Source organism: Stomoxys calcitrans, chromosome 4 (assembly GCF_963082655.1).
Source record: "Stomoxys calcitrans chromosome 4, idStoCalc2.1, whole genome shotgun sequence".
In the NCBI taxonomy this organism is placed as follows: Eukaryota; Metazoa; Arthropoda; class Insecta; order Diptera; family Muscidae; genus Stomoxys; species Stomoxys calcitrans.
The window spans coordinates 57,773,203-57,798,544 of NC_081555.1; the positions used below are offsets into that span (position 1 = coordinate 57,773,203).

The following is a 25,342-nucleotide window of genomic DNA, read 5'->3' on the forward strand; positions in this document are numbered from 1 at the left end:
AGAATTAATGCTTAGCTTAAGCCAGTTCCCCGCACAAAATCAGCATGTCGCCGAAAAAAATTAAAAAAAAACCTGCAAGTTTTTATTCTACATGAGATACACCAACCCAAACATACGCGACCATACTCACTAACCCCTTCCGAGAAATTCGAAAGCGGAAAAATTAACTTTTTCTACATTAAGCTTGGTGGAAGCTGGTTAAAATCATTAATAATATAATGGAAACACTTAATTTGTTCAACAGTTATCACAAAATATTAAAATCAAAACGAATTTGATAAAATGGTTTAACGAAGTGTACAAGTCAACGGTAACATTACGACAAGCTTTGAACTGCTTACTAGGTCTGAGTATAAAAATCAATTTTCTACGCTAAAAAGATAGTTTTTTGCAGTAAAAACTTTGTGTCTTATAAAATTAAGAGATTTTTTATTTCAAAAGAATAAAAAAATTTAAGACAAAAAAAAAATATTACATAAAAATACTTAATGTTGTAAATATTTAATATAGGAAAATTGATTAGTTGGATTTAGTGGGTTAAAATGTAAGGATCAAATGAAACCTTTAAATGGGCATTTTTAAAAATCGACTTTTTCAACTTCAACACTTCAAATTTCAAATTCTTGAATTAGAAAAGTGATAAGTTTAAATAGTGCCTGCTGCGAGAAATATCATAAAAATAAGTATTATTAGATACTTACAAGATCAGTGCCACGACCAGACTGCGATGAATTTGTGTTGTAAGTCAATTCCTGTGACGAGGCAAAAGGAGTTCTAAAAAACAAAAAATATTGGCAAATATGAGTATGAGAAAACTCTTTCATATAACCATTAATATTTAAATACGAATATCAGTTCAAACCTTTCTATAAAGACCAGTTAATCGACACACCGACTATGCTAGTAAAATTGGGATATTTGAATGTTATATTGAATTCGTTTATTTAACTAATAGATTACTGAATAACTCTAAACTAATTAGACATTGAATTTGACAAAACGTTTGTTACAATTTAACGACAAACAAGATACAGCGGTCAAAAAAAGTATTCATCATTAGCAAAATTGATAATAAATTCACTTATTTTGGGTAATTGAAGAAAATTTAAAGTAAACAAATAATGCAGTTTTATGCAATAGTTTATTTTTCGTAATATGTTTTAAAATAAATTCAAAAAATAAATTTAATTAGCGCAAAAAATGCAATTTTATATAATAACACCAAAAACAGAACAAAAAAAGTATTCATCATTGATGTGCTATCATCAAAGTCAAATTCAAATATTATTTGGGAATCCCCCTTTTCTGTTTTATTTAGTAAAGGAGGCTTTGCCCTTGACAGCAAATATTTAATTTCATTGAAAATATAGTTTTTGTCAAAATGGGTCGTAAGCAAAACGAGGTTTCTGATGAGGTAAAAGTTTTGATAATAAAACACCACAGGAATGGTTTAACTCAAAAAACTATCAGTGAAATATTAAATAGACCACGATCTACTATACAATCCATCATCAGAAAGTGGACAGAAACGAAAACTGTTGACAATAAACCAAGATCTGGTCGACCAAAAGCACTTTCAGTTGGAGATGTGCGTTGGCTAGTGCGGCAAGTTCAGAAAACTCCGAAGACAAATGCGACCATTCTTCGTAAAAACACTATGGAATATTTAGGGAAGGAAGTTACTACACAAACAATTCGAAATACACTCAAAAGGCATAGTTACAGAGGAAGAACTGCACGTAAGAAGCCCTTTATAAATAAAATAAACCGAGTGAAAAGGCTAAACTTCGCAAAAATGTATGTAAAACAGCCCGAATCATTTTGGAAAACAGTCATTTTTGCAGACGAGAGCAAGTTTAATCTTTTTGGGTGCGATGGAAAGGTCATAGTGTACAGAAAACCAAATACAGAGCTTGAAGAACGAAACACAGTTGCTACTGTAAAACATGGTGGAGGTGGTTTAATGGTTTGGGGGTGTATGGCGGCTTCAGGAGCGGGAAATCTTGAAATTATTAATGGAGTAATGGATCATAAGTATTACATTGACATTTTAAAGAGGAATTTAAAAGATAGTGCTGTAAAACTTGGGCTTGGTAATAACTTTCAATATTATCAAGATAATGACCCCAAACATTCTGCTTTAAATACCAAGATGTGGATGCTGTATAACTGCCCCAAAGTCATTAAAACTCCTTCTCAAAGTCCCGACTTGAACCCAATTGAACATCTTTGGGAACATCTCGAACGCAAATTGAGAACGCGCAATTTTTCGAGCAAGAGTCAAATGCAACAGGTGATAATGGAGGAATGGACTAATATAGACCAAAATATAACCGCTAAATTAGTCCAATCGATGTCAAACCGTTTAAAAGAAGTTATAAGACGCGGTGGTCGAATAACAAAGTATTAATTTTTTTAAATTATGTTATTTATTTTTTTGTTTTTTTGCAATGATGAATACTTTTTTTGTTTAATTTTTTGTGTTCAGCTGTAAAATGGCCCTTTTTGTTCCAATAAATACTATTTTTTTCTTTAAAAACAATGAAATTGTGTACATATATATCACACAAGCACTACTGCATCATTAGTTTAATATGTTTTTATTCCAATTGTCTTTTGTAGACTTATTAAAAAAAAAACATTGAATGATGAATACTTTTTTTGACCGCTGTACTTAGATAACGAAGTTTTTCTTTATTATACCTGTGTTACGTTTCGTCGTACCATTGAATTAACTAAATTTGTTTATAGCAACTTCGCTTACGGAATAAGCGAAATACGAAGTATTATGACGGTCTGTTTGACTGTCTGTCCACCACTTCCTTAATTGCAAGGGCCTCCAGTTGATACACACTGCAGTCGTTGGGTAACCTTTTCGATATGACCTGTTCCTGATCTTTAGAGTACAGCCCAAAGCCCACCTGGCCGTCTAGTTTGAAAAAGTCTATGTAACTTCTATTACCAGGAATATCGTAGTTTCAATCGGTGCCATCAAGAATAGTGGGACAGTACTTTTTATCAAAAAGCGGCTCAGGTAGGTTGTTATCCACATTGCCTGGAACAGCGGACGTTGTATCAAGGATAAAACAGTGTTCGTAGCCGCTACATGACCAATGAGAAAGCTCCCTTAACCTCACGGCAGTGGTCGCAGAAACATGTCTAGCCACAATTTCCAGAGGCATAAGGTGTAGCTTTAAATTCAGTGAATTGGTGTCGTCCTTAGCGCGGCTGTGACGCATAAACAAACCATCCTTTGGATCTGGTTAAGTATTGAGAATTAGGTGGACTTTTGGAGCGGCGTCCAGCAGACCACAACTTTTGCCAATGGCTCCCTTGCGGGTGTATAGGGCAAAAGCGGCTTTTCTTGCCCTTTCGAAAATGTTGGATTTGAAGTTCAATTTCCTTTCCAGCAAAACACCCAGGTATTTTGCGCTTTCTGTAAATGGAACATTCTCTCCACCCAAGGAGACAGGTTCCACTATAGGCAACTTGTATCTCCTGCTGAAAAGAACTACTTCTGTCTTGCACGGATTTATATCTATTGCAAGTAGAGCTTCCCAAAGAATATCTGGGAAACTTTCCCCTAACCGCATCAGCATACACGACCACTTTTTCGCCTTTTTCTTCCAGAAACAATAATATATTTTTAATGGCTATATTCCAAAGTAGAGGCGACACTACACCTCGTTGAGGTTTTCTTCTGCTCATCCATCTTTTTAGATCCACAGATCCCAAGCCTGCCATAATGCATATTTTAGTAAGTAAGTTATTAATATAAAAAAACAACGTCAAGAAATCCTACCTTGACAGCGAGAGAACCCTGTATGAAGCCGACTAGGTCGTGTAGGGCTCAGTGGATTTGCCTTTAGTATTTGCATGCTGCTGCCGCGACAGGCGATCTCCAGGGATCTTTGCCCTATGATATGTTTCTATCAACCACTCACGTGTCTTCAGCATAAAGGATGACAGACTAATAAGGCGAAAATCTTTCTCACTTTGACGGGGAACTAGTCTATCAGACACAGCTTGTAATTCAACCGGTGATACATCATCAGGGCCTGGCGACTTAAAGGAGTCGAAACTTCTTATCGCTTAAAGAATTTACGGCTCAGACACAATTTCCCTAATAGCCTCCGACGAATGCTCATCAGTGACAATCTCTTCTGGCGCCAAGTTGTCCGTTGGGGAATTTCCCGGGAAATGTGTATCAACGAGTAGTTGTAGACATTGTCCATACATTCTCTAACTTCTGAATATACCCCACAGTAATAGGTCTTGAGGACAGAATCTTCCTTTGCTTAGAGGCCTCAGATGTATCCTCCATGGAGCTACAGAATTTTCCCCTGGATTTGTTCTGAGCCTTTCTCAGCTCGCCCTTATATTTTCTTAGCTCAGCCTTATGGATGTCCCAATCGTGTGGTGTTCTTGTGGCGTTTGCTCTGTTGAAGAGTTTTCTGCAGTCATTCCTTATACCAACCAGCGCGGAGGTCCACCATGGCGGCCGCTGTTTGTCCCTTGGCTTGGCACTAGGACATGCTGACACGTGCGAGTCATTAAGAGCCTTCGTGATACGCTTGACCACTATGTCTATATCCTCCGTAGTTTCCACTTCCTTTTCTGGTCTAATAGGGATAGACGTGCAGAATTTGTGCCGAAATTTATCTCAATTTGTCTTTCTTCTGTTAAGCCGAGGGACCACTTCTGTATTTTCTCCAAGGCTGAAACTAATATAAAGATGATCAGAGAAACTTTGACCATTCAACACATCCCAGTCGCATATTCGACCACATATATCTTCCGATACAAAGGTAATATCTAGTACAACCTGCCTGTTCCTGGTAATAAAGGTTGGTTTATCCCCTTTATTACAAATTGCCAGACTGCAAATTCGATAAGCAGCTCACCCCTTTCGTTGACATCCGAACTTCCCCATATCTCATTGTGCATTAGCATCTTTTCCTACAATGAGGCTCTTCTTCTCTACAGAAACGGCTTCAACCAGCGACTTAATGTTTGAAGGCGACATCTCTGAATCATGTGGAAAACCAGCTAGTTATCAGACATAAACAAATCTGATAACTGGCTGGCTACGGAAGAAAAAAAAAACATTTATACTACTATATGCACAAAGACTGGCTCTGTATCTCCCATTCCTGTACCCTTGAGTATTTTAAATCCCGGAATTCTTAGTCCACGAACCATTCCTCCACACACCCATGGTTCCTTGATAAGAAGCACGTCAAATTCCCCAGCCCTCAGGAGGACTTTTAGTGTCGTCGAAGCGGCCATACAATGGTGGAGATTTTTCTGTAGAAACCGCACCAAATTAAGAGGAGTTCATCCTCACAAGATTCGTTAGATCTTGTCATGAGCAAGGGTGAGAAAGCTGTGGAACTACTCTTCTTCAGGACTCTGGACACTTGCGGTGTGGACGATATATTTAATTTGACATCAATCGTGCACTTAAATATAATAAAAAATAATAAAGACCTACGCATTTTTCATGGAGCTAAAAGCGACTTTTGATCACATTTCCCGAAATGCTTAAATATAAAAATTGAATAGTACTGGTGTATCAACAAAGGTCGTACAATTTATTGCAAAGATGAATGAGAAGTCCGAATTCGCTGTATGGACCGGAAAGGAATTATCAAGTGAAATTGCCACAACTACCGAAGTAAAGCAAGGTTGTCTAATGTCTCCCCTACTTTTTGCCTTATATCTAAATGATTTACAGGACTCTATCGGAGGCGGAAAAAAAACTGATGAAATAAATATCTGGGTATTGCTATACGTGGATGTGATTGTAATAATCGTAAATGAGACATGGTATTTAGAAAAGGTGGAAAGTTATTAGCAACTGAAAAATGGTGATATAAAGGAGTCGAAATTCACCAAGCGCAAGCGCAATGGGTTGAAATAATTATTTCCCTACTAAGCACATTGAAGGAAAAACAATTCTCCACAGCAATGTCCTATGCAGATCATACAAGTCGTATGTATTCCAAGCTAGATCCCTCCGTTGGGAATACCTTTATGTCCGAATGTTAACAAAAAGCGATATAATGTGGATTTTTAAAGCCAGGAGAGACATGATTGAATTACACAAAAATACTTGAATTAAGAAAAATACAGCTAATAGGTAGGGTTGTCGAGTGTGGTTAATGTGGTAATTGTATCATAGATGCGTTTTCGCTGTTAATACGATTCAAATACCAACGCACGGCCCTTGAAGCCATCACACCTAATATGGTTGCAAAGTCTTCTAACCAAAGATGTAACGCGTCCCATATTGGTTGGTGTGTGTTGCTATCTTTGGCTTTCCTTTTCCATTTGCATCTTCGATCATTGAGTTCGTCTCGAAAGAGAAACAAAAAAAAATCAAATATTATAACAATTAAATATAGACTGACGACATAAGATCATAGTCTAATTTGAACCCATTCTTATATATTGCAAAATATTATGATATTTTACTTGTAATTGTATATAAATAATAAATTTAAATAAACAATACTACTAAAGGGTGATTTTTTGAGGTTAGGATTTTCATGCATTAGTATTTGACAGATCACGTGGGATTTCAGACATGGTGTCAAAGAGAAAGATGCTCAGTATGCTTTGACATTTCATCATGAATAGACTTACTAACGAGCAACGCTTGCAAATCATTGAATTTTATTACCAAAATCAGTGTTCGGTTCGAAATGTGTTCAAATTTTGACAAATTTTGTTCAGCGATGAGGCTCATTTCTGGTTGAATGGCTACGTAAATAAGCAAAATTGCCGCATTTGGAGTGAAAAGCAACCAGAAGCCGTTCAAGAACTGCCCATGCATCCCGAAAAATGCACTGTTTGGTGTGGTTTGTACGCTGGTGGAATCATTGGACCGTATTTTTTCAAAGATGCTGTTGGACGCAACGTTACGGTGAATGAACACATTTCGAACCGAACACTGATTTTGGTAATAAAATTCAATGATTTGCAAGCGTTGCTCGTTAGTAAGTCTATTCATGATGAAATGTCAAAGCATACTGAGCATCTTTCTCTTTGACACCATGTCTGAAATTCCACGTGATCTGTTAAATACTAATGCATGAAAATCCTAACCTCAAAAAAATCACCCTTTACTATATCAAGTAGAATTGTCAGGTTAAAAAAAGACTTTATACTTGTGATGAATTCTCGCAAAAAAATAGCCCGAGCCGGAGAATAAGCTGAGAGTGAACTTCATAGACCCAACAGCTGCAGTGGTGGTATAAGGCCGTAGCATGTTGTCTTCTACTGAAACCTCGACTGGTGGAGTGACTGATCCAGGCTCCCCTAGCCGACAAACGACAGGTCAACAGGGGTTTTTGACGAAGACATCTGGATCCTTAGACCTTCGCCGATAAGGAGAGTTGCTTTTGTAATTGTGCTCGGAGATTCGCTGCACAGGCTATCTCAAAAACTACACGTCTAGATGCGTAAACGGCACATGGAGCCCATCCCAAGGACCTTTGCTAATGAGGCTAAGGACAGCGTGGTAAAGGTAGTTGTCGACAAGGGTGAAGAGCAAGGCTGCATACCTGGGAACAATTGGAGTAGGGAACTCAATGGACTGTCACTCTGTATACTCCGATGTACTTGAGAAAATGCCTGAACCTCCTCTAGTTTATGAGGATGTAGGTTGGTAGCGGAGCCGATATAAACGAATTGCTTTCGGGGATCAACGCTTAGTTGAAATGTATCGGTGGGTCTTTAAGAACATTGGCGAGATCTTATCAGGCGCAGCAATGAATTTAGTCACGGAAGAAGGTATTTCTTCTCGACCAATGGCACACGCTTGGTTACCAAGGATTCCCTCAGATCCTGAATTTATACTTGGTACACTAAGGGGCTGTAATCCCAATCTCTGAACCAGAGACATGCAGTATTCGTACTAAACTCTGTGACTTTGTATAATCCAACGACTAAACCTCTGGGTACTTTGTACTACATTTGAAACTAAATGTATTGAGGAGTCGTGGTAAGCTTGATAGTAGGCTGAGAGAAAACTAAACAAAGAGTTAGTTACGTTGGTATGGTACAAGCACCCACCACCATGGATCGCATTTGTTGAGTTCTATGCGCAGTATCTTTTTTTTAGGCAAACAAAGAATATTGAATAAAAATATGCTATTGGAGCTTTATCAAGTTATAGTCCGATTCGGACCATAAATGACTACTGAACATTGCGCCTTGTAGGGGCTCAAGAAGCAAAATCGGGAGATCGGTTTATATGGGAGCTGTATCAAGCTATTGATCGATTCAGACCATATTAGACACGTATGTAGAAGGTCATGAGAGAAGCCGTTGAACAAAACTTCAGCCAAATCGCTTACGAAGTCAAGATGCCAGATCGGTTTATATGGCAGCTATATCAGGTATTGAACCGATTTGCGACGTACTTAGCACAGTTATTGGAAGTCATAACAAAACACCTTGTGCGAAATTTCACCCAAATCAGATGAGAATTGCGCGCTCTATTGGCTCAAGAAATAAAGATACAAGATCGGTTTATATGACATCTATACCAAATTATGAACGGATTTGAATCATACTAAACACAGTTGTTGGAAGTGATACCAAAACACTACTAGAGGCTCAAGAAGTCAAGACCCAAGATCGGTTTATATGGCAGCTATATCAAAACATGGACCGATTTGGCCCATTTACCAACCGACCTACACTAATAAGAAGTATTTGTGCAAAATTTCAAGTGGCTAGATCGACTTAAAATGGCATTTTTTGTGCTGTGGAAGAAAAATTCATAAAAATTGATTAGAAATTGAAAAGAAAAAAAAAAGATTGTGTCTGAAAAATAATAGAAAAGCCATAACCGGACTTTCCGAAAAAGATTTATCTGAAGGAAGACCGAAGACAACTTTCCATCAATTTTGCAGTCCATAAACTTGCAATACTAGCGCCAGAGACACGCTATGGACCTACAATTCTCCAGAAAGAAATTCTCTAGAAATTGAATACAGTAAACTTTAAATTTTGAAGCTCTCCCCATCAACAATTACCCAAATGTGACAATTTTTCAAAATACCCGGATGTGTGAACTTTTTTTTTTTAAATATCCGGATGTGCCAAATATAAAAACATACCTAGATTTGAAAATACTTTTTGGCTGTTCAACCATTTTAAGCTGGAACTAAAAAATTGCCAAGAATCCATAAAACCTTCCTTGCAAAATATATATATTAAATTCATCTCATTTATCATCACAGTAGATTTAGTATTTTTCGTTAAAATCAAAATTTTATGCAAAATTTAATATGAAATTAAGAAGACCACCGTCAACAGGCCTGATGACATCGTGGGAATTAATTTGGTAAGTCCAAAACACACTTACCACTTACTCATATTTATTTGTTCTTAAATGTTTCATCATAATTTTAATTATCCATAATTATAGTTTAATTTTCCTTATTTTTGTTTACCTAACTTATCTTTAAAATCATGTTTTTTTTTTCACAGAAAATTATGAATTTTTATTTTAAACCTAAAACTTCATTGCATTCACCACGTTTTGTAACTTATTATTAATTATCATTCACTTTTTGATTTTGATTTTGAAACTTTAAAGGGATTCATTATGTCACGAAAAGTGAAGGCAATCTATTAGGAGAAGCAATTAGAGCTGATGAGAATTGGTAAGTCAGCAGGTTGGGCGGGTAAAGAGTCCAGAGCAACAATGTTGCTCACTAACTACAATATTAATACCACCCGGATTCTCAAGCTCACTAACACTAACACTAACACACACGCATCACACATGACATAATAGCTACCTTACAATTTTAATTTTATGTGGACGCTTTCGAATTAGTCTCCAAAGGAATAGAACTGACCCAGGATTGAGCACGGCCGGGGCCAGAAGGGTGGATCGTCACAACTCTTGCTGCCTCGCAGACTTCAACAAGCCTTTAGTTGTATTTTACGGGTTTAACAACTGAATGTGTATAGAAGCGGAGGGTTTGGGGAATATGAAGGCGATTCAGCAGTTGCTGATAAACACTTGTCTCAGGTCCTATCAACCACTTCTCTTAAGCCTGGCGGATGCGGCAGACTAAAAATCCCCCTGCCACGATCGAAACATGCGGTGAAGCCGTCGAAACGCGACCAGACAATCCCTGTGTGCGTGGATCATGCGGTTGGATTGGTCACAAGGCGTGCGCTAACGGGGAAGGGCGGAATTCAAAAGGTACTTCGATAGCAGCAACTAGTGAAGTATCCACACCGCAAGTGTCCAGTATTCTAAGGAAGGGTGGTTCCACTGCTTTCTCATGTGTCCCTGGATGCGAAAGGAAACCCATCACGACAGAGATCGATTTTAAAGGTCCATCTGATGCCAGGAGGATTTGACGTGGTTCTTAACTAGGAACCACAGGTAGGTGGAGGAATGGTTCGTTGACTAAGAATTCCGGGATTAAAACTACTAAAGGGTACGGACAATGAAAGATACAGAGCCTGGATTTTTGCAAAGAGTAGCCTAAATGTTTTTCTTCTTTTGTCGCTAAGAACTGAAGATTTAGTGGTAGCTAGCCTCTAAATTAATAGTTCTCATTACTGGTTAGCGTCCCCATACATAGGCCACGATTCAGAGATGCCGCATTCAAGCCTTATGTTGCTGGCTGAATCTCATCCTCTTCTCCGCATGCCCTACACATGTTATCACTTGGCGCACCGATTTTGCATAAGTGAGATTATTCCGTTATGATACCGAAAGCCATACTGACCACCTTCTTACTTCCTTTCAGTAATAGCCCCGTCTTCTCACAATTGGGATTTCCCCATAGGATCTTCGCCGTCCTACCGAACGCTTCGTTGTTCCACAGTGTTAAATGCACGTTCGTAGCCCACGTCCTTAACTGGAACTGCGTCGACCCGAAAGACTTCGTGTTGATCAAGTTTATTAACGGCAGGACTCTGGCCTTCACTGACAATTCGTCTGCTTTTTCATACCCCCTACACAGCTATGGCCCGGCACCCAAATGATGTGGATCGTCCCATCCTCAGAGAAGGCGTTAATCTCCTTCTTACACTGCATGACGGTTCGTGATCTTACCGTCCTGGTTGTTATTGCCCTGATGGCAATTTTAACATCCATAAAGATATTAACACTCGAAGTCCTTGCGTTAACACCACACCTCCTCATGCATTCCGTAATCGCCCGGATCTCCGCCTGCAGGACCGTATAAAGGTTCTCAATGTAGACCTCCACTCTGTCCTCCTACATGTGACACTTCCACTTCAGTTTCCTATCCAAGATCACTCCCAAGTATTTGGAGTGGCGATGTCATGTGACTCACAATGTATCTATCTGTTCCTTAGCATATGTTTATCCAGTCTTTAAACACCCGGTCTACCTGGTACTGGTCTAAGGATTGGATCAGTGTGCCTTTTCGCACTTTGTTAATAGCCCCCTCGAAGGATTCTTCTACTTTATGCACAACCTCGTGCAGGGAAGTCTCCACCGTCCTTCCCTTGAGATTTTGTTTGTATTTTTTGAAATTAGTACATCTATTTACTACATCGTACAAATTAATACTTTCTTTACGGGTTGAGCTAAAGCTCTCATAATTAGGATACAGTGGCTTCTCCCCGAAAAAGCGTCGCTCTGCGGCATGCCGTTCGAACTCGGCTATAAAAAGGAGGCAAATTTGCATTTGCTTCATGCCAGTATATATTGATAATGAAGATATTTGTAAGTAGACGATGGCACACTCGACGATGTGCTCTCACTATTTTTGAGTTTTCATAATAAATTACGACCTTGAAAGCAATAAGCTGGTCATTAAAGACAAAACTAAAGTGTTGTGTATTGGCGAAATATTACGTGTGGGTGAGTGAATGTGTTGCTTTTTGTGAAATAAATTTATGTTGTCTCAGGCAGGAGGGGCTTTTCTTTTGAAAGGACGAGGAAGCAGGGAGCTACAAGCGGATTAGGACGAAGAACACATTTTCAGATAATGACACCGTATTTAAGAAACCAAAAATTTATCACAAACCGAATGTCTACAATGAAGGCTGCATAAAGGTGGCCATGGTAGACGAATCGAAACCAAATAGAACAAAGAACTATCCTTCATCAGATTGGCAGATTTTGCGGATGGATCCTTCTCCGGAAGACGGAAGAAGCGTTATAATAGCGGTCAATGAAGAAACTGTGAGGAAATTGGAGTTGAATGGCTACCGTACAAGCGTAGGGCCAACAAGTTCATTCGCAAGGCCCATTTCGGATACTGGTCTGAGTTAGGATACTGGATGGAGTTAGGACCACTGTAACTATCGTATTAATCTCCACCAGTGTGTAGTGGATACTAATATTCTTATCCTCCATTTGAATAGGAACGAATTAAACGTAGCGTTGATTCAGGAACAATGGATCAACGGAGGCCGAATTATGGGGCTCGAGGACACCAATTATGATGTCATCTTTAAGAAAGATAACGTGAAATATAGGGCCTGGGTTATGGATAGAAATAACCAAAATTGTTTTTATTTTGAACCAGTTTTGCAATTGGTCTCAAATTGTGGTTTCCCTGTCGTGTGGGATAGAGAACAACTTATTTCATCAGCTTACTTCGCGCATGATGGTGGGCTGACTTCTCCTTCTTTGGTGGTACCTCATTCCTTACTGTAAGGCTTTCAACAAAGATTTACTATTGGGATGTGACGCTGACGTTCATAACGACCTTTGGGGGAGTACAGACACCAGAAAATTCATCGCGCGCTTCTTCCATTTTAGGGAAATTTTAATCGACCCACTATTCGGGCTATTGTGTCTAAATTTCGCACCAAATTTACATTGTTGGACATTAAACCACCAACACGCTTACGTAGAGTGCGAAAATCAATTATCGATTCTTCGCCGTTTGAGCCTCTGTTACTCAACAACGTTGAAAATTTGGCGGAAGGATGTGAAGCCTTTCAAAATACAGCTGGTGCAAGAATTGAAGCCCAACGACCTTGGAAAGTAGGCCGAAGATCCACCTTTTTACCGAAAAATTGTGTTCAGCGACGAAGCTCATTTTTGGCTCAATAGGTACGTAAATAGCAGAATGGTCGATTTTGGAGAGAAGATAAGCTAGAAGCATTGAAAGAGCTACCAATGCATCCACAAAAAGTAAAAAGTAAGTATCTAACTTATTTTTTTGCCCAAAATGCAAGAGCTTGACTTGCATAACATTTGGTTTCAACAAGACGGTGCCACATGTCACACAGCACGCGTAACAATGGACTTATTAAGAGCCGAGTCCGGCGAACATTTTATTTCACGTTCGGGACCGATCAGTTGGCCGCCTAGATCGTGCAATTTAACGCCTCTACTATTTATTGTGGGGCTATGTTAAAGCTCATGCCTATACAAACAAGCCCGCTTCAATTGACGCATTGGAAGACGACATTGAAGCATTTATTCCTGAGATACTGGCCGAAATATTGGAAAAAGTATGCCAAAATTGGACTTAGCGGATGGACCATTCGCAGGTGCAGGACTTAGAGGAAGATTGACATCAGCCTTCGTGTCAGCCTATCCACTTAGGTCACAGAAGCAGAAGATGTATAAGAAATGGTGGAATAGTGAGCTCAAGACACTTTTTTTTTGATTTGTTTCAAGTCTATAGATAATAAATACCCTTACAGACTAACAACAATATATTTACAAATGTATTAACCTAAGAATTTAAAAATAATATAATTTTCCTTTTTAAAATTTCTCGATAGATCAGATAGATCTATTATATCTTTCAGTTGATTAAATTTATAACATAGGTGCCGAAAAGGATCATTATTGGCATAGTTGGTTTTATAATAAGAAATTTTCAAAAGATCAAAATATTTGGTAGGTCTAATAGGAACGTTAAAGAAAATTCGACTCAAAAGAAAGCAGGAATCTATTTGACCATGAATTAAGATCTTTAAAGCTATAGACTACTTCAAGTTGATTGGAACCCAAAAAGTACCTAGTTTTAAGAGAGGTTATTCTTGAAAATGATATGTGTTTGCATTTGGAAATATTAAGTTCCATAAAGTTCTGGTTGCACCATTCGTAAAGAGTATCAAGGTCATACTGAAGATAACACTGTTAATCAGAGTCTCTCGTTGATCTGAAGATCTTTAAAGTAAAAGGAAGATCGTTTATGAACAAAAAAACAGCACAGGGCCAAAGTGACTACCCTGTGGAACACCTGAAGAGACAACAATTGATTTGGAAACTGCAGTACCAAATTTAACTCTTTGAGTACGTCCAGTCAGATATGATCTGATCCACTTTAGTAAATATGGACTGAAACCAATAAGATCTATTTTACTTAACAGAAGGTTGTGGTTGATTTTATCAAATGCTTTACTATTGGGTTGCCCAAAAAGTAATTGCGGATTTTTCATATAGTCGGCGTTGACAAATTTTTTCACAGCTTGTGACTCTGTAATTGTATTCTTTCTTCTGTCAGTTATCAGCTGCTACTTTTACCTTGCTTTAGAAAAAAAGTGTAAAAAAGTATATTTGATTAAAGTTCATTCTAAGTTTTATTAAAAATGCATTTACTTTCTTTTAAAAAATCCGCAATTACTTTTTGGGCAACCCAATAAAATCGGTATATATAGTATCCGTTTGGTAGCGTTCCCTAAAGCCATCGTTGACCAAACAAGTGAATTCTAAAATATTTGTTATCGTCGATTTCGATTTCCGGAACCCATGTTGCTAGGGAGACAATATAGAAGAGACTTGATGTGAAATAGTTTCAGCCAGAATTTTTTCTAATAGCTTCGGAATAGCATTCAAAATTGAAATGCCCCTCTAATTAGAAACCTCATTGCGATTTCCGGTTTTAAATAACGGTCTTATATAAGATTGCTTCCAATGCATTTCCGGCAGATATCCATGCTTTAATGAACTGTTGAAAAGTGTAAAAAGGGGATACGAAAGTTCAAGAGCGCAATGTTTCAAAATGTTTGATGAAATACCATCTGGACCGGGATTAAAAGTTATCTTCAGTGACCTTAAATTTTCAAGTCCTACGTTTTCGCCAATCCCAGACACATCTATAAAAGCTGAATTGTTGATTGTGTATGGATATGTTCCACATAAATCATAATAATTATCTGAGTAGGTAGTGCTAAAAAAGTCAGCAAAGATGACGGCAATGCCTGAATCGTTTTCAGCTACTTTAGCTTTATATCTAAGAAAGTTCGGTAAACAATTACAACGGCGCTTTGAATTCACAAATTTGTAGAAGGATTTAGGATTTGATTTCCAATTTTATTCAAATAACTACCATACGCCAATTTGTTTTCTTTATTATATTCGCATCACTTAGGAAAGATGCTAGACGGACACTTGAAACAGCAAGGGATAGTGGTATTGTAACATCGTATTGTGGGACTTATATAAGGACTATATATAAGGAAAAGCTCAGGACTTACCTTCTGGAGCTAAAGAAATCCAAACGAGAGGATTTTGTCAGATATAAAGGATACTTTCAGATTGCGGAAACTGATAGTCCTTACATGGGAAATGTACAGAGGCCTAATGGTGGGTGGAATGGTTTTCCCCTGGGCATCCTATCACATTTGCTTGAGACACATTTTCCGGATTGCAACCTCACTAGACATAGGAATTTATACATGTAATATATAGACGCGGAGGAAGATGCCCACACACTGGTGACTCATGCAAGCGTCATATTTGTGTCATGAATACGCATAAGTATTTAGGGGCTGAATAAAATTAGCTTATGTTCCCAAATCTTGGAGGAGGGTTAAGGTGGTTTTATACCGAAGGCGGGAAAGCTGCAACACAGTTCAGCGAAGGATTTTGGACCGATTATTTTCTCCTCTTTTATTGTCTAGACGTTGGACAGCATTTTGGACCTACATATTAGAAAAATGTTGGGGACGTCTTTTTTCTCAATCTACCAGCTGGTCTATTTTAAGGCCAGATGCGTGGACTCTGCATCGCATCATGTAGATCATCACCTAGAAAGACATATCGATTGTAAGGACTGTACCCTGGCGGCGTTTGGATAATACATATGCTATGGGACAAGGAGACAGCGGCTACTATTGGTGCTGACGCATTGAACGTGAATGCCACTAGGGGGAGGACTTTAGATCCTCGTAATGGACGGTCTATTTTGGCGATTGGAAAAGATGGGTGTTAGAGTTTGAGCGTACGCGGACGATCTGGTTTTTCTCGAAGTTTTGGACACGATTTCGGAGGTTTTGAATGGTACACTTGGGTGCACAGCTACATGGCAACGGGACGCGGTCTGGATGTGAATGCGGAAAGACCGAATTGGTCTTGTTCACGCGTAGGCGGAAGATATCGGTATTTAGGCTGCCCACACTGCAGGGGGTGACTTTACACTTGTCGCACTCAGCGAAATTTTTGGGGGTGATTCTGGACAGCAAATTGGAGACTGAACATGGGGTCGAGGATTAAAAAAGCATTTGCGGTGGGGTGGGGTCTGAGGCCCCACTGGTTGTTCTCGACGGTGGTACGGCCAATCCAGGCATATGGCTGCCACGTCTGGTGGTCGGTGACCGATTTAATGTCAAATATCCGTAACCTTAACATTGTGAATAGGGTCACACTAAGATTTGTGTCTGGGGCTATGGGAACCACTGCGACTGGGTCATGAGTGGTTATGTGGGAATTCAGTCAAAAATCCATTGTTTATAAGGGGAAACAGCGGAGAGGACTCTTCTCCGATTGTCGCAGCTTGATTTGATTCGGGGGTTACCAGCGAGACATACACGTATATTGGGTAGTACAATAGCGTCCTCTCAGACGGACGACTCCGAGATAGGAATGGCCGTGGTGGATAAATAACTGTGGACAAAGTTACTTACCGTGGCAGAGTGGCAGAAAGGGTGGGTTAGGTTTTCAGGTATTAACGCTTTTACAGATGGATCAAAGATTGATAATGGAACAGGGTGTGGTATCTATTGCAGCGAACTCGATATTAATGTCTCCCTACGGATCAGAGACGATTGCAGCATCTTTCAAGCAGAGGTGTATGCGATAGCTGTAGCAGCGGAGCTTGTGTTGTCTATGAATATCGCTGTACCGAGTTACTGATGGGTCCACAGGAATACCATACATTGATCCTATGTTGGGGCACAATGACATAGAGGGAAATGAAAAAGCCAATGTACTTGCTAATTCTGGAATGTCGGTTATGGATGTGTATCACGACATTACATTTTTTATTTCCTATGTCAATGCCCTGCACTATCCCATAGTAGAAATAGGATATTTGGTTCTTTTTTCTATCAGGTACTGGATGAATTCAGACGCGTTAACCCAGTCAAATACAAGGCCTTCATCGAAGCGGCAAAGTGGAACGAGAAAGTGCATCACGGATTGAGCTAGAGCCTGAAATTTGGGATACAGAATCGCCGACTAGAAGGTTCTTTTCTTGCATTCAGGTACTCAAACGTGCAAAATGATACTTTCTTTGCGGATTAGGCTTAAGTTCTTAAATTGCGATACAGTTACACCTGGACATTGCGAGTACCATCGGGGGACAGCGAAGCGACCGGGCATATGCTAGTCTATGTATAAAAGAGATTGATGACTGGCTTGATCATCGCCCAGACCAAACGGCTAAAGCTAGAATCGTGAAATTTTGCATGAATGTTGGTCTTGAGTCGTAGACCCGGGATAAGGCTGGATTTGGTTATATTCGTACGTTTAGGTAGTAAAAAGTACATATTTGCCCAGCGCGAACGGAAAGGGTTAGAATTATGTTCTTGGGCTCAAATTAAAAAGCGTCTCGTGGTGAAAAAATTTTGGAAAATCGTGCCGGAAGTGGAAGAAATAATACGTTTATCACCGCATTTGGTACTATATGGTACATTCTGTGTAAATTGAACTAGAGCTCTGAATTTTGGAAATAAGGTGCACTATGGCAACCCTAATTGGGCGACAATAAGAGTTTTTGGAACTCTTGCTAAAAAAAGTGAGAAATGGGTAAACTTTGTACAGGGCGTTTGGATAGAGGTCGAATTTTGAAATTTGACTTAAAAGACATCTGGTGCAAAATGATGAGGGTGAAAAGAAAAAATGGAAAATAATTCTGGTAACGGGAGAAAACGTACGTTAAGTAACGTAATTGGCTCTATCTGGTACTTTATTTACAGATAGAGCTAGAGGTCTGAAATTTGGTAGGCAGGTACAACTACGAAATAATGATGGATGACTGAATGATCTGTTTTTTTACTCTTTAAAAAAAGATAAAAGGTTTTATGTATTCTCAATAAATTCTTAACATATGTTTAGTTCTGAATTGAGGGCGGTCAAAATAATAGCAGTGATAACTAAAACTTAACATAAAATTCAGATAAACTTAGTTTACTTAATTTTTTTGTACGAATGTCTTCAACTAAATTTTTTTTACAACTTATTATTTTATTGGACAAACTGTGCTTCGAAAAACCTCTGCACAAGGACGTTCTAGTAAATTTACTACATTTTTGTATTTTGCCGGGCCACTCGAATAACACGTTAAAAATTAGTTTTATTATTGGGTTATTCTATAACCATCGCATTTTCGATATGGCATCACAAATGTTCTTTTGGACTAAAATCCGACGGCTATGCAGGTCATTTCATAAAGTCGTTATATTTTCCATAAAACCACCTTATTGCTTAAAGATCTTCTTGAAATTTCCATAATATGTTTGAGTATTTCAATGTATTGGGATGCAGCCATGATGTCGCGGGACCAATATATAGGACAAACACCTTTGTACATTAGGTCAAAATTCGTACATTTTGATAACAAAAAGTGCAAAATAGAACGAAATCGCTTATATTCACCCACAGGGAAACAATTTGACAACCGTTATCACAGACTTGACGAAAATATGACCTGCGGAAGAAAACGTTCTAAATGTTGTGGAATTGGTACTTCGAAAATATATACATAATCCTACACTAAAAAGGTGATATTAAAAAGGAGGTAGCGAAGCGGACCACCGGGATGGTATTCTCTCTTTCTATATATTGTATATAAGAGATACGCGTGACTGAGTAAATGCTGACTGACTGATCAATGCCCAGCCCAAACGACTAAACCCAGAATCATGAAGTTTTGCACGAATGTTAATCTTGGGTCATAGGCACGGGATATGACGGGATTTGGTGATATTCGTACGTTTAGGCACTAAAAAGTACCAAATAGGACGAAATGGTGAATGTTAGCTCGCCGCGAACGGGAAGGGTTAGGAGAATTAATTGGGGCTCAAATTAAAGAAGGTCTTGAAAAAAAAAGATTTGGTGAAAAGAATTTTTCAAAATTATACCTGAAGTTGCCTCTATTGGTACCATTTGATACTTCATTTGTTAAATGAGCCGGAGGTCTGAATATTGGTATATAGGCACACTTTGGCAATCTTAGTTGGGAGACTATATGAGTTCTTGGAAATTAGTCTCTATCTCTATACCAGTATATATAAAAGAGACGCGTGACTGAATGACTGATCATTGCCCAGCCCAAAGTTAGAATGTTGGTATTGGGTCATAGACACGTGATAAGACGGGATTTGGTAATATTCGTACGTTAAGGTACTGAAAAGCACCAAATAGTTGGAAATGGCGAACAAATAGGGCTAAAATTATGATTTTAGGCTAAAATTAGATAGCATGTCGAAAAAATAAGATTTGGTGCCAAAATCGGACCGTAAGTGGGAGAAATATTACGTTTAGTACCGCAATTGGTACTTTTTGGTACCTTTTTGTTAATTGAGCCAGAGCTTTGAATTTTGGTTCTAAGGTACATTATGGCAATCTAAATTGGGAAGCCAAATGAGTTATTGGACTCCTTGACATTTAGGTACTAAAAGGTACCAAAAAAGTGGGAAATAAGTGAACTTTGCATAGGACGAGCGGGTAGAGCTAGAACTTCGAAATTTGCCTTAAATGATTGTTGTTGTAAAGTAAAGGGGGTTGATAGAAAAGAATATGAAAAATAGTACTTGAAACGGGAGAAATGTACGCTTAGTACCACATTCAGTTCCTTTTCGTACTTTCTTTACGGATGGCACTTTAGCTATGAATATTAAATCGTAGATTCAACTAGGAAATATATGTTGGCTGACTTAGTGATTTTTTCACAAATCGTTAATTTTTGTAGCAAAAAGTAGTAAATAGTACGAAATAAATTATTTACTTTTGCAGTGAACGGAGACGTTTAAAATTATATAATTGGTAAAAATGATCGTAGTCATGACAAAAATACGATAAGTTTTACCAAATACGAAATGCTAAAATCGTACCAGGAGTGGAAAAATCGTAATTGGTAATCGTAATTAGTACTAATTGGTGCGTTCTTCCCAGATTGAGCTACAGCTATTAAATTTGGGAAACAGGTACATCTTGGCAGTATATACCGGGCGACTAGAAGATTTTGTTGATATTCATACATTTAGGAACTAAAATGTACAAAATGGTACCTTCTTTACAGATTGAATGGAATAGATGGATTCGAACCCGTCTGCTATGCAGACGATGTTATAATAACTCTAAGAGATAAGGATCCGAACAAGCTGAATCGGATAATAGTCCACTCCTGAATCGGAGAATAGTCCACTGGCTCTACAGAAGCGTGATTTGACCTCAGTAGTTTGGAGAACTGCTATGGAGAAAAAGTGCAACATAAGGACCATAAAACATGTTCAGAGAACATGTTGTCTTGGCAAAGGCGTAGCGATGAGGACCATGCCCACTAGGGCACTGAAGACTTTTCTAGATATCCGACTCATTGACTTACATATTAAGTATGAGGCAGGAGATTAACGCCTACACTGAGAATGGCAAAATCCGCATCGTTTGGGTCCGGACCATAATGGTGTAAGGGGGATCAAAAGGCAGACGATTTGGCAGTGAAGGGCAGAGGACTGCCGTCAATAAACTTGGTTAATCCAAAGCCTCTCGGGTCGGTAGGACGGCAAATATCCTAAGGGGTGCAGCAAGGGATACCATGTGTAGAGCATGCTGGGAAGATGATGAGACGTTGGAGCATTTTCTTTGTCATTATCCGGCTTTCGCGTCTAACAGATACCGGTACCTAGGTGGGGATACAATACCAGACATGAACCAACTAAGCGGCGTGGCATGGAAAAAATCAAGGATTTTGTTAGCACGGAATTCATAACTTAAATTTTTTTGAGGTTTCTTTTTAGTATTTAGAGTGCACAACAAGCCGATTACTGGCTTAAGTGTATGTCCATAGTGGCATGGGGCGGACTAACATCCGCACCCTCTTTTCAACCTTACCTAACCTAACATACATATTGAACTACAGCTCTGAAATTTGGAACACAGTTATATCTAGGCCCTATATACCTGGTGACTAGAATTTATTTTTTTTAAATTGTACATTTTGGTACTAAAACGTACAAAATGGTACTTTCTTTACAGACTGAGCTACAGTTCTGAAATTTAGGATACAGGTACATCTTGGCAGTATGTACAGGATAACTAGAATTTTTTTTTTTGAAATTTGTACAATTAGGTACTAAAACGAACAAAATGGTAATTTTTTACAGACTAGCCCAGGGGTCTGAAATTAAGGCTGCAGGTACACTTTGACAATATATATTGTGCAACTAGAATTTGCTTTAAAAGTAGTCAATTATGGTTCTTAAACGTACAAAATTATGCGTTCTTTTCAAATTGAGCTTGATCTATGAAATTTGGAATACAGTTACATCTTGACAGTATATATATTGGGCGTCTAGAAGAATTGAAATTTGTATATTTAGGTACTAAAACGTACAAAATGATACTTTATTTATGGTTTAAGGTAAGGCAAAATGGTGTTTTCTTTACAGACTGCCCTAGACGTCTGAACTTTGGGCTATAGTACTTCTTCGACTTTATTTATTGGGCGACTAGAAGATTTTTTTAATACTGACATATTTGTACTAAAACGTACAAAATGGTACCTTCTATATGTATTGAGCCTTTATAAATTCAAAATTAGAATACAATTACATCTCGGCCGTATTTATCGGGGGACCAGAAGTATTTTTTTTTGAAATATGTATAATTAGGTACTAAAACGTACAAAATGGTACTTACTTTCATTACAGACTAGCCCATAGGTCTGAAATTAAGGCTACAGGTACATTTTGACAATATATATTGTGAAACAAGAATATTTTTTGAAATTCGTTAATTATTGTACTAAAACGTAAAAAAATTTACGTTCTTTTCGGATTGGGATTGACCTATGATATTTGGAATATAGTTACACCTTGACAGTATATATTGGGTGAATAGAAGATATGACTTTCTTTACAGACTGAGCTAAAGCTCTGTAATTTAGGATACAGGTACACCTTGGTAGCATGCACCGGATGACTAGAAGCTTTTTTTGATATTCGTACATTTTGGTACTAAAACGTACAAAATGGTACTTTCTTTACAGACTGAGCTACAGCTCTAAATTAAGGTACAGGTACATCTTGGCAGTGTGTATCGGGCGACTAAAGGATTTTTTTTTGACATTTGAGCATTTTGGTACTAAACCGTACAAAATGAAATTTTAAATTTCTGAAATTTGGAATTCAGGTACATCTTGTGAGATTTTACCGGGCGACTGGAAGATTTTTAATATTCGTGCATTTTGGTACTAAACCGTACAAAATGGTACTTTGTTTACAATCTGATCTGCAGCTCCGAAATTTGGGATACAGGTACATGTTGGCAGTATGTACCGGGTGACTAGAATATTTTTTTGAAATTTGTACATTTAGGTACTAAAACGTACAAAATGATACATTCTTTACGGATTGAACTACAGCTCTAAAATTTGGAATTCAGGTACAAAAAGGACTAAAAGTTTTTTTGGGTAATGGTACATTTTGGTACGAGGGTTGCCTTTTATATTTCAGGGTTAGAGAACACAAACACAAATAATAACCATCAAAAATCGCTTTATTCCTTTTCAAAATATTCCCTATTAGGATCTATACACTTTTGCATGTGTTTGGACCAATTGTCGAAGCACTTTTGCCACTCTGATTCAGGTATCTTCTAAACGTGCATTCTAAATGTGCATTCTGAACGCATCAACCGCTTCTTCAGGTGTCGAAAAACGTAGACCTCTCATTTTATTTCCTACGTACGGTAATAAAAAGAAGTCATTCGGTGCCAAGTCAGGACTATATCGATGTTTTGAATTCTCTAAAATTCAGATGTTTGAGCCGATGTATGAGAGTTCGCATTGTCGTGGTGAAGAGTGATACATCTTCGGCGGTTGGTTTTCCTGACTGGCAAACAAATGTTTGTGTACCACTCAGAATTGACTGTTCTGCATTGTTCTAGTGGTACGATTGCGACATGTCCAGTTTTTCTGAAAAAACAGGCGATTATTTGCTTGGAATACTTTGTGCGCGAGAAACTTTTGTTGGATTTGGCTCATCTTGAAACATACATACAGTTTACTGCTGTTTACTTTCGGGCTCATGCGCGATTAATCATCATAGATGTGTTTCAAAGCCCCGCGACCGTATTTCTGGAGCATTTCTTTCGACCAATCTACACAAGCCTTTTTTTGAGCGGTTGAAAAATTGTGTAGGATCCAAAACAAACAAATTTTTTGATGGTCAAATGTTTATGCAATATTGAATGTATGCTGGTCCCATTAATGCCTAGATCACGATAGATCATATGACGATCTTACAATATCAGTTGGACAGCATCAATGGTTTTTTGAACAACAAGCGATTTTGGACGACCTTCACGAAATTCGTCTAGGAGTGAACTACGGCTTCGGTTAAATTCACCATACCATCAATGAACACTGAAGCTTGATGGACCTTCATCGCCAAAAATTTAATTAAGTTCATCAATGCACTGTTGTTGAGTTAATCCACGTCGAAAGTTGCAAAAAATAATCGCACGAAAATGTTCACGATTTAACTCTATTTTTTGGGCGAGATGAATCTTTTAACTTATTGCAAACAACACAAATAGCGCTCGTTGTCAAAACGTTTTGTGTACGTACAACCTCAAAAATGTCAAACTTTACGATAGAGTTGTCAACTATTGTACTGAGAAGGCTCAGGGCACTATACAGACTCGAAATGGGGCCTGAATCCGAGGATAGTTCACTGGCTCTACAGAAGCGTGATTAGACTAATACTTAATTACGACTCCTTAGTTTCGTGAACAACAAGTTCAGAGAACATGTTGTCTTGGCATAGGCGGAGCGATGAGGTCCACGCCCACTAGGACACTAGAGACTATTCTAGATATCCGACCCATTGACATACAGATTGAGGCAGCCACTGCGGCTATGAGACTTAAGGCGATGGGAAAATGGATTGAGGATGGGAGCTGCTCATGCCATCGCGGTGTAACCTCGGCGTCGATAGGAAACCTGGAAGGAAAGAAAGAGGTTTCCGATCGGATACCTTGGACAACACTTGAGGTTGAGTGCGTCGATAGGAAACCTGGAAGGAAAGGAAGAGGTTTCCGATCGGATACCTTGGACGACACTTGAGGGTGAGTACGAGCAACGCTGCCAGCGGCACAGTCTTGGAGTGACGAAACCCTAGTGTTGCCGTCTGGAATATCATGTTACACGGATGGGTCAAAGCTAGGGGACACAGTGGGCCTGGGGATCTAGATTGAGAACCCAAGGACTGAGATCTGTTTAAGATTGGCTGACCATAATACGTTCCTGCAGGCGGAGATCCGAGCAATCAAGGAATGCGTGAAGTGGTGTGATACTAACGCGTCGAGTGTGAACATCTCTACGTAAAAAACATCTTACAGTAAAATTGCCATAAGGGCAATAACAATAAGGACGTTACGGTAAGACGATATTAACGCCTTCTATGAGGATGGCACAATCCGCATCGTTTGGGTGCCAGGCCAAAGCGGAGTGAGGGGGAATGAAAAGCGGACGATTTGGCAGTGAAGGCCTGTGGACTGCCGTCAATAAACTTGGTTAACCCAAAGCCTTTAGGGTCGACTCAGTACGAGTTAAGGGCGTAGGCGACAAACGCGTATGTAACTCTGTAGAACAGCGAAACAGTTGGTAGGACGGCGAAGATCCGGATGGTGAGAGGACGAGGCTAGTACTGAAAGGAAGTAAGAAGGAGGTCAGTATAGCTTTTGGTGTCATAACTGGACACATAGGACTACGAGCCCACTTATGCAAAATCGGTGCGGTAAGTGATAGCATATGTAGGGCATGTGGGGAAGATGATGAGACGTTGGAGCATTTCCTATGTCATTGCCCGGCTTTCGTGCCTAACAGACACCGGTACTTAGGTGGGGACGCGATACCAG

At 38.8% G+C, this 25,342-nt stretch overlaps 1 protein-coding gene across 1 annotated transcript in view; it reads right to left on the bottom strand.

The window, feature by feature from the left end:
• Positions 1-25,342, bottom strand: part of LOC106087131 (dmX-like protein 2) — a 552,769-nt gene that overhangs the window by 145,315 nt on the left and 382,112 nt on the right. Inside the window, exon 15 of the mRNA XM_059366477.1 lies at positions 702-774. Coding sequence (XP_059222460.1) covers positions 702-774 — 73 coding nt within the window. The remainder of the gene's footprint in view (positions 1-701; positions 775-25,342) is intronic.